The following is a 13,291-nucleotide window of genomic DNA, read 5'->3' as shown; positions in this document are numbered from 1 at the left end:
AGTGGTGTTCCCCAGGGGTCAGTACTGGGTCCACTCCTGTTCAGTATATTCATCAGTGACCTGGATGAAGGGATGGAGTGTGCCCTCAGCAAGTTTGCTGATGACACAAAACTGGGAGGAGTGGCGGACACACTGGAAGGCTGCGCTGCCATTCAGCGTGACCTGGACAGGCTGGAGAGTTGGGCAGAGAGGAACCTGATGAAATTTAACAAAGGCAAGGGTAGGGTAATGCACCTGGGGAGGAATAACCCCATGCATCAGTAGAGGTTAGGGGCTGACCTGCTGGAGAGCAGCTCTGTGGAAAGGGACCTGGGAGTCCTGGGGGACAACAGGATGACCATGAGCCAGCAATGTGCCCTTGGGGCCAAGAAGGCCAATGGCATCCTGGGGTGCATCAAGAAGAGTGTGGCTAGCAGGTCGAGGGAGGTTATCTTCCCCCCCTCTACTCTGCCCTGCTGAGGCCGCATCTGGAGTACTGTGTCCAGTTCTGGGCTCCCCGGTTCAAGAAGGACAGGGAACTGTTGGAGAGGGTACAGCAAAGGGCTACGAAGATGATTAGGGGACTGGAGCATCTTTCTTATAAGGAGAGGCTGAGGGACTTGGGTCTTTTTAGTCTGGAGAAGAGAAGACTGAGGGGGGATCTTATCAATAATTATAAATATTTAAGGGGTGGGTGCCAGGAGGATGGGGACAGTCTTTTTTCAGCGGTGCCCAGTGACAGGACAAGAGGTAACGGGCACAAACTTGGTCATAGGAAGTTTCATCTAAACATGAGGAGGAACTTCTTTACTTTGAGGGTGGCAGAGCACTGGAACAAGCTGCCCAGAGAGGTTGTGGGGTCTCCTTCTCTGGAGATATTCAAAACTTGCCTGGACACATTCCTGTGCAATCTGCTGTAGGTGAACCTGCTCTAGTGGGGGGATTGGACTAGATGATCTCCAGAGGTCCCTTCCAACCCCTGTCATTCTGTGATCTGTGATTCAGTGAGCTGAAGTCAGGAGCTCTTGCCACGAGAGGAATGATTTTCTGCTGTTGGCTCACAGATCTCCACGCACACTTCCAGGAGGAATCCTGTGCACACCTCCACAGCTCATTAAAATCTCTATCACCCTGCATTTAATTTTCATCTAGTGGAAAGGAGGGCTGGAGCTTACAGTTACAGGAAGGAATAATGTACTTGCTCTTACACTTACCTGCCCCCTTGTTAGTGTAGCACTGGAACATATCATCACTTAATGTGTTTTATTTCTGACATCTCTCCCAGAAGGCTAGTTTGCCTGCACTGATAATGCTCAAGAGATCAAGCAGGGAGCCAGCGCTCAGAGAGACCACCATCACCAGGGAATCTGTGTTGCAGTAAAGAGTCAAATTCATGCCTTCTGGATCTCAGGCTGGCATCTGAATGATGAGGCCAGCCTGTTTCCAGTGCTAATTCTTGCCAGACATCTCCTGTTAGGATCTATGATTTCCACAGCAGGTACTAAACCCAGGAGAGAGAATCTGTGTGTGGTTTCAAACCTGTCCTGAAGCAGGTAGTTTTGCAGCTATTGCTTTCCACGCACGCAAAACTGCTAGCTATCTCAGTAGTAATACCTAACTTAATTTAAACAGAAGTTAAATTGGGTTGGGTGCCATCTCACATTACATCCTGACAGCCCACCTGATGTTTATAGAAGCTGATGAGGTAGGACATGACCTGATTTAGTGCTGTGGTATACTGGGAGCAAACACATATGTGCTTGCAATATTTTCGTGTTTGCTTTCTCCTCTGGTAGCAATCTCAGCATATAGTGCTTGGTCCAGATTGTTCATGTGGCTAGAAGAGAAGCGCCTGTTTCAATGCAGTCCTTGCATTATTATCCACTAGTGGAGAGGGCTTCTCCATCTGTCATGTTAATGTCCTTTGGATTATATGTTTTCTCTTCCTCTGTGGCAGAGGAAAGTCTCCGAAGTCTGCTCCAAGACCAGTAGACCATGCTTTTAGATCAGTTTGTGGTCATCATTGTTAGCAGCACACCCAGATGGTAATGGAAGCCCATGGGAAAAGATTCCATTTCTTTTATATTCCAGTAGTTTTCATTTATTCTTGAATTGTCCCAGTGCTTTCAGTTGACAAGTCATCAAGACCCAGTTGGAAATGAATACACATAATGAAGCAGAAAATCATGCCAGTTGTCCAATGGGAAAGTTGCTACAGGAATCCAGAGGCAAATCTGGGCTGTGCAAGAGGTATAGGCAGGTAGGTCAGGATCTGTTGACCTGTTCAGGTGCCTAACACCCTCTGAAATCCCCCTGATAAACCTAGTTCACAGTGTTATCTGCACATCATAGAGAGCTGGTGGACTGAATGCAAGGCAATTGGGGGTAAAGGAGAAGCTGTCAAAGGAGCGGAAAGAGGAGTGGCAGTGCTGTTTTAACCTAGTAGAATACTTCACCTCGCCTCTATGTAAATCCATTGCAGTCACCTGAAATCCTGTAGCTGAACTTTCTCAAGTGGTTATGCGCAATGCACTTTGTTTTCTATTCAGCTGAAAGCCTTAGCAGAACTGTCAGGTCTCATAAATGTAGAGGCAGCATTTGAATCATCTCCCACCTTCCCTTACTCCCAGACTGGCGTTACATGTTCTTGCAGGGCAGTGCCACAGTCTCTTTTCCAGGCAGTGATCCTTTGCGGTGAGAGGAAATGTTCAGCATTAGCTGAACCCTGCAATCTCTCTGGCATGGGGGCTTGAGCGTATTTTGAGGCCTAAGGATGAATCTTGCCTTTGCCCTGTAGATGTTGACAATCCGTCTCCCTTCCCAAAGGGGCCTGAAGAAATATTTCATCAGCCCTCAGATCAAAGTAGGAGCTGTGACAACCAATTCCTTTAGTGGGCTAGAGCTGGCTAAGCTACTAAGGGAAAACTGGCAAATGTCTTGGTCTGTTGGACATACTCTGTTACACCATACAGAAAATTTGCCTGGACATGTTTGTCAAGACCTAAGACCAGCCTGAGCTATGATGCACCAGCAGGTCTGTGGTAGGTCCAGAAAGCTAGACATGTTCACTGTACACAGATGGATTAGCTGAATAATGCAGATGTGGTAGCTCTTGGCTTAGGTAGTGTACATTTGCATGTATCACATGGTCTGCTCACATGCATGTGGTAGATCCAAGAAGTGTCTGACTTATTGGAAAATGTACTTTCCAGTGAATCATGGGCAGAGAAAGGAGAGCATTGCCTAAGGCAGAGGAAGGCAGAACCTTCTTCTTCCAAAGATGAGATGAGAAAAAGATGATGTTCAGAGCAGAACACAGGAGAAACCATGTCCTTTGTGATCTTTATGGTACCTGTGTGGTTGTAGCAGCAGTAGCACCACAGTGCTGTCAGCACAGCAGTGAATCCCAGCAGTGGATTGTAACTCTTGAGGAAGAGACTGTTACGGAGACAAATGAGTCTGCAAAATGTGTGTGGGCTGCGCTTGTCACAACATGAGGGAGAAGAGAATATGATAAACATTCTCATTGCAAACTGAAGACTGTGCTCTCTGTGGATACCTGCTCAAATGAAATGAGAATTATTATTTTAAATAGAATCACCTACTTTACATTAACAAGTGTTGAGCTTTGAGAACCAATTGCTTTGTAAGTGTAATGAAAGATTTCTTTTTATGGCAAAATACCCATGTCCATTCAAACAAGTATCTTCCCTCTTCCTGTCCATTGACCAGCCTTTTACTGGTTACTAATTTCTTGGCTTACCAACAAATATTAAGTGATGATGATGGAGAAACCAGGTGAGCTACCTCATTCTAACCACTGGCATTGTAGATGCAGGCACTCTTTCGTACCACTAGGTCTGCCATAATACCTCAGTGAGGTGCCTGTTGAGCCCTGTACTTGCATGTCCTTCCAGAACTTGTGGAAAAGAGATAAATTGCTGTGGTAGGAACCAGCAAGGTGAAGTCCCATCATGTTGCCTTCAGGAAGAAAGGATCACGTCATACTCTTCCTTAATGGGATGTGCTTTGAGAAAGGCAGGGATAGGTAATCAAGTCTTTTTAGCTTATCTCTTCACCACAGTGATATGGAGGAACCCACGCTCTTTCGAGGAGTCCTGGGCCCCATTGCTTTTGACTCTTCCAAAGAGCAAGGTGACCAACTGCAGTGAGAGGAAAGGGTAGCTGATCAACCCTTTCCCAGATGTTAAAAGAATTATCCTTGGGAATGGATTTAGGACCAGGCTTCTCTTTTCTCCTGTCGTTTTCCTAGGTCATGTCATAACATATAAAGATTCCTTCTGGATGCATTCAGCCATTTCCCTCCACTCTCAAAGCTCCTCTTCAAGTCTGATTTCCATTTAAGATAGAGATAGAAGTCAGCTTCTGCAGAAATTAGTATCCTGCAAATTGTGGATTCTCATGCTGTCTTATTTTCTCATCTCCGTCCACCCAGTAGCCACAGATGTGCAAATTAAGTTTTCATGCAGGAGGACTGCGGTCGACCTCTTCTGCCTTATTAATCTAAATTGTGCCTGCCTGGTGTGACGGATCAGTTTTTTGGGGAAAACCAATGCTAGAACTGATCCTGTGAATGTTACAGCAGCTCTGTGGGCCCACAGAATTACATAAATTATCACACATTCTAGCCTGAAATAATTATCACAGTTGTCTGAGCAGCTTTTTAGAAGAGATTTAATTAACTTCACCTTTGATAATGAATAAGGAGTTGAACTGGAAGGAGGCAGCTGTCAGCATAAGATTTGTCTTTTTCCAGTGCTGAGAACAGTGTCAGCAGTGGGATCCCAGTTCTGCTGCCCTATGGTGGTAGACCTGGTGTATTCTTTCCTAGGATTACACTGATCTAAGACTGCTGGTGTTGAAAGGGACAGTCTTGCTCTTACCTTTGTGCTGCAGCTGCATGTGCTGCCCATGCCTTTAAAAGATTAATTTTACAGGTTGATCTGTATTTACAACTGCAAGCTGTGCCATCAGTGATGCAAGTGATGACCCTTTACATTGTTAGAGGCTGAAGCTGTTTGTGAAACCGCATCCTAACAATGTCCATTTATAAACACCATTCAGTGCATACAGCTTCTTGAGCAGGTTAGTTAGCTTCAGGTTTGCCAAGCAGCTGTTGCCACCCTTGAAGCAGAAGGTGTTTGTATGTTCTTCATTCATCAGGCCATTAGCAGCTGCTGAATTCAGAACACAAGGCTTGTATCTTCAGACGAGCCAGGAGTCGTATGGGACACCATCTCCAGCACCACATGATGAGAAAAGCTTTCTTGCTGTCCTGAGGATATGAGAGCAGCACCATGGGTGGGAGAAAAGCTCTGAGAAATTCCAGAGGGTTTAAATCTAGATCCTTTGGGCAGAGAGTTGTTTGGATGATGGGCAGGTGGTAGAGGAGGTTGCAACAACCGAGTCAGAAATTTCCTGACCACTCGAGGGCAGTTTCCCTTGCTTGTGACGTGACTGTGGGGAAAGAACCTTGATTTGGCTGCAGTAGCTTTCAGTAAACAAATAAATAGCTGTTCTTCTTTTCTTTACCAGTTCTTGGTGGGTTTTCTTGCTGCCCAAGAGCACTTTCCATGATGGTTTTCAAGCATTTATGTTGTTCTTTTTACTTTTCCTGTGATGTATAAGGTTGCTACTTACAAATACTAGAAGAGCTACAAGGTAAACTTGGCCAACAGAATAGAAAGGCTTTTGCCAGATGAGAAACATCAATTCTTGCCCCACCCCTAGGAACATATATGGGTTGTATAGAATAATGTGTAGAGATGACCTAGAATCCTGGTTTCTCCTAGTCTAGGAAGAGATGCTTTTGCTAGGCTTGAGAGTCACCAGATTTCAACCATATTGCCCCAGGTTACTTGCATTTTCGACAGCCATTGTCAGCTGGGGGGTAAAAGCTGCCTGCTTTCCTCTGCCCCAACTATGCCTTTGTCTGGTGATTGGGGAACTTTCTAGAGAAGCAGGAGAGAGAGGTTTGAAATTCTTCAGGCTGGGAAAAAATTGAACCAGCTCTTTGGTTCAGACTGTAAGAATTGAATTGTCTGATTTCCTGGGTGAGTGATCTAACCAGTAGGCTGTTTTCCTCAGAGGGCTTACAGGACTTACCTGTACTAATGAGTCTATTCTCTGGCCCTTGGCCAGACAGTACCACCAGGCTGCATCCATGCTATTAGACACTCTCCAGCTCCAGAACAAGGTGACTGTACGCAGCTGCCTGCTGGGAATGGTCCCTGTCCCATGCCAAGTCCAAGTTGTCCCTGGGAGTTTTTTGGAGAAGGGCTAATCTGTCCCAGACCAAAGCTGTGCCAGTGGTTCTTCTAGCATGTCAACAGTACAGACTCTCACGTTACAGTGTCCAGATATATTTCCTGGAATTGGTTAAAGTACCAGTATGAATTTACCTGTAATGGATTGCAGGGGAAAGCAGGAGCAGGAGGGGAGATACCTCCTACACAGCTCTCTGTGCTTTGCACTCCTGTGGTTAACTCCAGCCTGTATAATTTCCACGGGCCTTATTAGACATCACACTGTCTCTACTGACCATAGCAGAAGTAATGGTCAACAGATACTTCAAAGCCTCCTGCCTATTTTTGGGCACAAGTCTTTTCCCAAGTCATATATTTGATATTACACCTCTCCCCAAGGCTTCACTAAGGTATCTCTTGTACTTGGAATTAACACCAGACAAAATAAAGATACCGATAATAAGATAGGGAAAGATAAAAGTCTGTTCTGCAAGAACTGCTGTGAGTTGCATAACCTAGCTTCAAGCATGATCCTTTTGGATACTTTAGCAAATTATGGGAGTCTTTGTCTCTTGCTTTCATTACTGATTGTCCTCATTAGAGCATTCCCAGCAAGCAGAGGTCACTGCCCGCATCATGCTAGATGCCGTACATGCACATAGTCATTCCTGTCCCAAAGATCTTGTCCAGATAGACAGGACAGAGTTCCGAGAAGTGGCATCTAAAATGTTGATGTTCTGACGGCAGCTGCGTCTGTCTCCAAGTCAGAACTCGTTTACGCTCTTGAAGTCCGCACGCTAGCAGTCATATCATAGGGCTTTGTGAGAGCCTTTCTTCAGTAAGGGTTTTTGATTGCTTTCTGTGTCTGGAAACAAGAGATTTTTCCACCAATAGAGTCCATGAATCAGCACAACAGTATGGCAGGAATTTTAAACAATGTGGTGCTGCTTTTCCATTACAGAAAAAGAAAGAGACTAATTAGAGAATGATTAATTACATGGATTCTGTGCCTGACTGTCTATAAAAAGATGGGGGATGGGGGTGGGAAGGTTCTTCTTTAATCTCCTTGTTATTTCAAAATAGTTGCTTGATTTTTTTCTTCCTCCTCCTGGCCTGGGGTTGAATATGGTGGTAGTTATGCACTGTAACAATTAACTTGCTTCTCAAGAAATAGAAGTCCTTGTTTCTATCTCTGCCTGAGGCATTTTACCTCTTTAGTTTTCCAAAGACAGTTGTGTCTCACATGATCAAATGGTAGTGGATCAAACAGGTTGCCTATCACTGCAGCACTGAAAAGCAGGTTTTCAGACAAAGATCACATATTATCTGCTGTGTTCTCTGTAAAAGACTTCTGTCTAGCCAAGGTCTTTAAAAAATCCAGGGCAAAAAAAGATTTACATGATCAGCTTCCAGACTGAAAAATCATCTCTGGCAGAATTTTTGGCCTAAAAGCATACTACCAAACCCCACCCCCCAAAAAAAAAACCCTCCCAACCTACTGGACTGCATCTTTTGAGGGTATTTTAAGACTGTGCTGAGTGGTTTTGTTGCTGTGGTCAGCACAAAAATTAATATAAACCATACAGGAGTAGAGAATTCAGGAAGCTGTACCATCTGATCAGGTTAATGAGCTGTATTTACTGCTGCCCCTGCTAGGCAGTGCACCTAGTTCAAAATCATGCTTCCTCCATATGATCTGTATGTGTATGTATGTATTGTTCCTCTGGTTATTATGGTTTCTGTTATTTATGACCAAAACTTAATGACATGGACACTGATTCAGCATTTGTTTAAGCCAAGGAGGGAGGCATCAGATCAGCTGAAGAAAGCCAGGCTTCAGAAATACTGGCCCTAACATGTTTTGTTTATTACACAGCAAAGAGAACAAGAACATGTCTTGGCAATGTGATCACTGGTGTGATATCTCTTGGATATCAGAGTCTGCAGAAATTATATTAATTTCTTCTATGTAGATGAGGAATTCAGAAGGAAGGAATACACTGACAAGGTGTTTGTAAGTTAGGTGGGATATGTCGCCCACAGGGAATCATGGAAACTAAGAGACATCAGTAATCTTATTATCTAAATAAAAGAGAATATAATCTCCAGAATTACTTGGGGCATGAAATTTGAGGTAACAGCAGGAGCTGCCTGCTGGAATACAAAGTCCACAAAGTTAGAGTTCAAGTTGCAGAGCTCTGAGACTGGCCCAACTCTGTCCATCAGTTGGTCTGTTTAGGTATTTCCTAATTTTAGATATTAGTGTCCAGGCAGTTGATTTTCCAAGATTATCCTTGATTAAAACTGATACTTTTTAGATTTTCTTTGGGAGTCACAAAAAGATCTGACTTCAAGACTGGTTTTATCTTAAAGGGTTCTGACCACCTATACAGCAGAAAATTCAGGCTAATCCTTGTTCATTTTATGGCCAGTTCCTGGTGAGTGTAGTTTGTTTCAGCCTGGACAGTGCGGTCGTAAGTTCCTCACAGCTTTTAATGAGGGTGAACATAGAAAAGAAACCCTTGAAATTACACAATTTTTCGTAATAATAGTGGGGTCCTTAGCTGAGGGTGCTGGAGCCCTTTAAGTACCTGTGGTTTTAACATTCAAACAATGTGCATTAAGGATGGAGCAATAAAGTGTCTCAGATACATTGATTCTTCTGTTGATCATGTTCTCCACGGTCCTGGCCAGTTACCCGAATAAGTCGCTTCCCAAATTATGGAAGAGGTCAGCTTTGCTTTAACTGTCTACTTTATTTTAACTGTCTACAGAAGGCCCCACCAATTGTTCTGCCGTGTGGTAGAGGCATTTACAGTATCTCTCCTAAGGCTACCAGTGAACAGAGAGAGAAAAGGAGAAATCACAATCCCGTTTAGTCAACAGAAGTTATCCCGGTGGCTTCGCAGGGGTCTGGATGACCACACCACCCCCTACCCCACCCCACCCCGCCCCAAGATGGCCTCAATGCCTGGCAGTGAGGAAGATATAAATTACAAAAGACAAATGAGTGGAAGGACCAAAAAATGCCTGACATGAAATGAGGTGAGACTCATTCATGCTCCAGGCACTGCCTACCTATGGGGCTTGTAGAAGAACAGACTAAAAAGGCATCTTCCTTAGAGTCCCTGTATGGTATCCTGTTCCAGTGAGGGGAGCTGCTGGAGAGCTGCTCCAAGAAACCCCTTCCAGTCACCAGGAGCTCAAATGAGGAGCTTCAGAATCGTCCCAGAGAGAAACAGCTGTTGTCTGTTCTTTTAGTCAGGTCTCCATTTGCTCCTTGCCATTTGTCATGAGATGGTTATGGGTGCTGTGATCAACAGACACCATCCAGCTCATCCTCCTGGAAGGAGGGACTGTGCCAGCTCTTGATGTAGTGCTCTAGCAGAGACAGAGGGAGAGGATGGGCTGCACATATGCTGCCAACTTCTTTCTTGTTTAAAAATCACTTGACCAGACTTTCTTATCCTCACAAGTCCTCTAAGAGTGAACTAAGTAAAACTATTTGAAGGGGATTTTAACCACGAAGAAAATTCCAGTCCCTTTAGACTAACTCCTGCACCTTAATTTTGTCTCCTAGTTCATTTGTAGCTTCCCTGTCAGGCTGCCCTTTGCCTGGGGCAGAGGGAGTTTTACTGCTGGCACTGTTACAACCTAATGGGCTGATTCAGTTGATACTGAAGTTTGGTAAAAACAGTTCTTATATCAGTGCCTGTAAACAATTAAGCAGCTAAATCATTTCACTGCCTAAGACGCTACCATCGTAGACTAAGTGTATCACACTAGAGCTGGGGTTTGGCAAGGAGATACCTACATATTACAAACCTGCTGTTCCTCTTGATCTTTGGCTTCAATCCCCCATGTAAAAGTTTTTGCTTGCCCTTCTTATGCTTTAGCTTTCTTGATTTTGTACGCTACAGTTAGGGGTGGAGCCTTTTGGAAGTCGTGTGTTTTTTGTAAGCATACATGAGGTATGCATTTTATCAGGGGCTTCACTTTTGTAGCTGGTCATTACACAGCTGATGATCTGCATGGATTGCAGGGTTGGGTTTTGACTGCTTAACAATTATTTATCAATCAAGCCTTTGGGAAATTTACAACTGTCTTTACTCCCTACAGTATTTTGTTTGACCATTGTGCTCAGAGGGCCAACACAAGAGGCTATTTTGATTCAAAGCAGAAATTACTGTGGCCTGTAAAGACTTCTCTAGCTATACTAACTTTTACTTTGCCATCTCTGCTATATCTTTTAGAGATATGATGTGTCACAGCCTTCTTTTCATTCCCTTCACATACTCACTTTCCAAAGGCAGCTAACTCTTGGAGTCACAAGACCATCTGTTAAAAGGGCTCTCTCAAAATCTTTTAACAGCTTCAACGGGAACAGAGTTGGGCATACACAGCGTGCTGTGTCTTTTGATAAGGTCAAACAATCCATACTGAACTGTTTCAGGTGGTTTGGGATATTTCACTAGGAAATAAGACTATTTCCTAGTGAAATAGTCACCAAAAAAGAGTTGTTGTATACATTCACAGATTGAAAAATCCCAGTTTCTTGGAAGCAAATGTGAATATAATATTTTTAAAGCCATTATATTTTCCAGTTTCTCATGATTGAGCATGGGGATGCTCAATCTTAGTCTTGGGGGATGAGGATGAAGAGGAAGCAGAGCTGAATGTGAAAAATTGTACTATCCCATGAAAATTCCTGAGCTCTTGAGGAAGCAAACCATCCTGTCACAGATCAAAGCATTTTTTCCCTCAAACTAAAAATCAAGTTCTTTTTATTTTGATAATTGCAATTTTTTTTTAAATTTAGATATTTGAAAACATGCTGTAAAATTAATTAACTTGCATGGTAAACTGAAAAATCACATTACAAAAAGTCAGTTCTTACTTTGGTAACATCAAAACTTTTATGGAAAGCTCTTCCTAAAAGAGAAATTCATCAAAGTTGATCCTTTCCTGCAGAAAGTTTTATTTTGCGAAAACGCATTTTCTTACCAAATAAAAAGCAGGTCAGAAATTCCCAAAATGTTACTGATGTTTTCTTCTCATTCCAGAGTTGAAGATGATTTAGAGAAACTCTTGAAAGTAACCTCCAAACCAAAACCTAAGGTACCATCAAAACCACCATTGCCTCAGAAGCCATCAGTTGCCCCCAGGAGCACTAATTGGTCTCCACTGGCAAAGCCAAAGGAAAACAGGATTCAGACAATGAATGAAGTGGACATTCTCCAGTATATCCAGGAAAATGAATCTATCAACAACCAAGATACAAGTCTTTTTTGAACATACATATTTTTAAAATGTAATGATGCCTTCTTGGCCTTAACTCCCAGTGAGCTCAAGTGACAATAGCAAGAACTGACCAGATCTCTTTACTGTCACAGTGCTCATTTGTGTACCATCATATAGAGAGCAGCAAGTTTGACTAGCAGAGGCTTGACATGATGTTTTCAGAATAGTGCAGTTGTGGTATAGTGTTGCCTTAGATTTTCAGGGGTTTACAGGGAATGTGGAAAAGGATGTAGCGCTACAGATTGTCTACTACTATTTTAGTATTAACATAGTATGGTTTCGGCCAGTTTTGTCCTAACTGAAAAAGGTAAGCGTGTTGCACACATGGCAACTGTGAATAGTGTCAAACAAATGGTCTGAGGCAGGACAGGATACTGTTCCTGTCATTTTAGACAGTGTATTTCAGCTCACTGGAAAGGTCATTTTCCTTTAATCCTGTGGATTTTTGTAGCAGCCCTTTCCTCCCTGAACTGGTATTTCAGTAATTTATAACCAGGAACTGTTAAGTATAGGTAACAGTTCCTCTCTAGTTCAGAGAAACTGAAATCCTGTCAAGCTAAGCCTGACAATCTACTGCCTTTGTTGTTGCGAAAATGCCAACTCATAAGAGAACTTGTAGGACTGCAAACACTAGACGCTACGCATCTCTGGCCCTTGGGGAGAATAGCAAATGACTGAAGATGGCTCAGAGTGCAGCTCCAGACATATGTGGAGGTTGCAGTGTGTAGGAGGTTTGGATGCTGTAGGACTCTTGTGAACCTACTCAAGATTCCCAAGGGCTAATTTTTCCAGCCAAGACTTCCTGGGCTTCCAGTGTAGTTAGTAGAGAGAAAGAGATTTCTCCAGGAGGTGATTCAGTGCAGGTGTCCTAATGGAGGAACTCTGAATTGCTCTCTGGAGTCACTCACTCTCTCCTTCCCTTCACCCAGAACTTACAGATGAAGCCATGGTGATTAATTCCACTAAGCTAAAGTGAGTTTTTTGATAAAACAGCGGTCTGTTCATTACTATGGCAATGGTTAAAACAAGGGAGGACAAACTTGGGATTATCCAGAGGAAAAAATAGGAGGAAAATACATTGGAGAAATTTAAATATGCAGGAAAAGAAAAAGATGGTAGTACAGGCATCACAGACTACCCCTCTTCTTCCCTGGCTCAGGCACTCTGGTTGAACATGCTGAATTTACATCTAATGTGGGTTGATACTTGCTGTCATCTACAAAGAGATTCCTGAACTCATTCCACGTTTGTTTTATCCAGATGTGAAGACAAGCTCCCCAGAGAGAAAATATTACTATATTTAAGCCATTATCACTATCCCCAAATTTGCCTGCCTAGTATAGAATAAAATAAATAGAAAGCATTATATATATTTTTTTAATAATGAAATTATTAGTATTTCCTTCTTAAGCCAATGGAAAATATGATAAAGGTATTTTAGTTTGATGGGACAGATAAAACGTAACCATTGGCTCTCATCTATGTACAGTATGTTTCAATATAATAAAACATTTTGCTAACCTGCAAGTATTACTGTTGTTCTCTGGGTTGTACAGTAGCAGCAAATTGGAGTTAAAGGATGGATTCCTTTTAAGACATGAGGAGCGTTACATGGTGTTAAAGTGCATGCTCAGCTAAAACCCTGTGTAGGTAAGTATGAAACCAAGAATGTAGCTTCACTCATACTTCCTTTGAGAGCAGCTAGAGGTAAAACTATATATGGGCAAAGGCAGTACATGATCCTG

At 43.0% G+C, this 13,291-nt stretch overlaps 1 protein-coding gene across 2 annotated transcripts in view; it reads left to right on the top strand.

Annotated features, from left to right (window-relative positions):
* HS1BP3 (HCLS1 binding protein 3) overlaps positions 1 to 13,017 on the top strand; it is a 52,525-nt gene extending 39,508 nt beyond the window's left edge. For both annotated transcript variants that reach the window (XM_059835032.1, XM_059835024.1), the window contains exon 7: positions 11,309 to 13,017. In XM_059835032.1, coding sequence (XP_059691015.1) covers positions 11,309 to 11,537 — 229 coding nt within the window. In that variant the 3' untranslated portion in view covers positions 11,538 to 13,017. The remainder of the gene's footprint in view (positions 1 to 11,308) is intronic.
* Positions 13,018 to 13,291: the final 274 nt, after the last annotated feature.

Source organism: Gavia stellata, chromosome 2, assembly GCF_030936135.1.
Source record: "Gavia stellata isolate bGavSte3 chromosome 2, bGavSte3.hap2, whole genome shotgun sequence".
NCBI classification, from domain to species: domain Eukaryota; kingdom Metazoa; phylum Chordata; class Aves; order Gaviiformes; family Gaviidae; genus Gavia; species Gavia stellata.
Note: the sequence above shows the minus strand (reverse complement) of the source record. Positions and strands in the feature narration are given on the sequence as shown.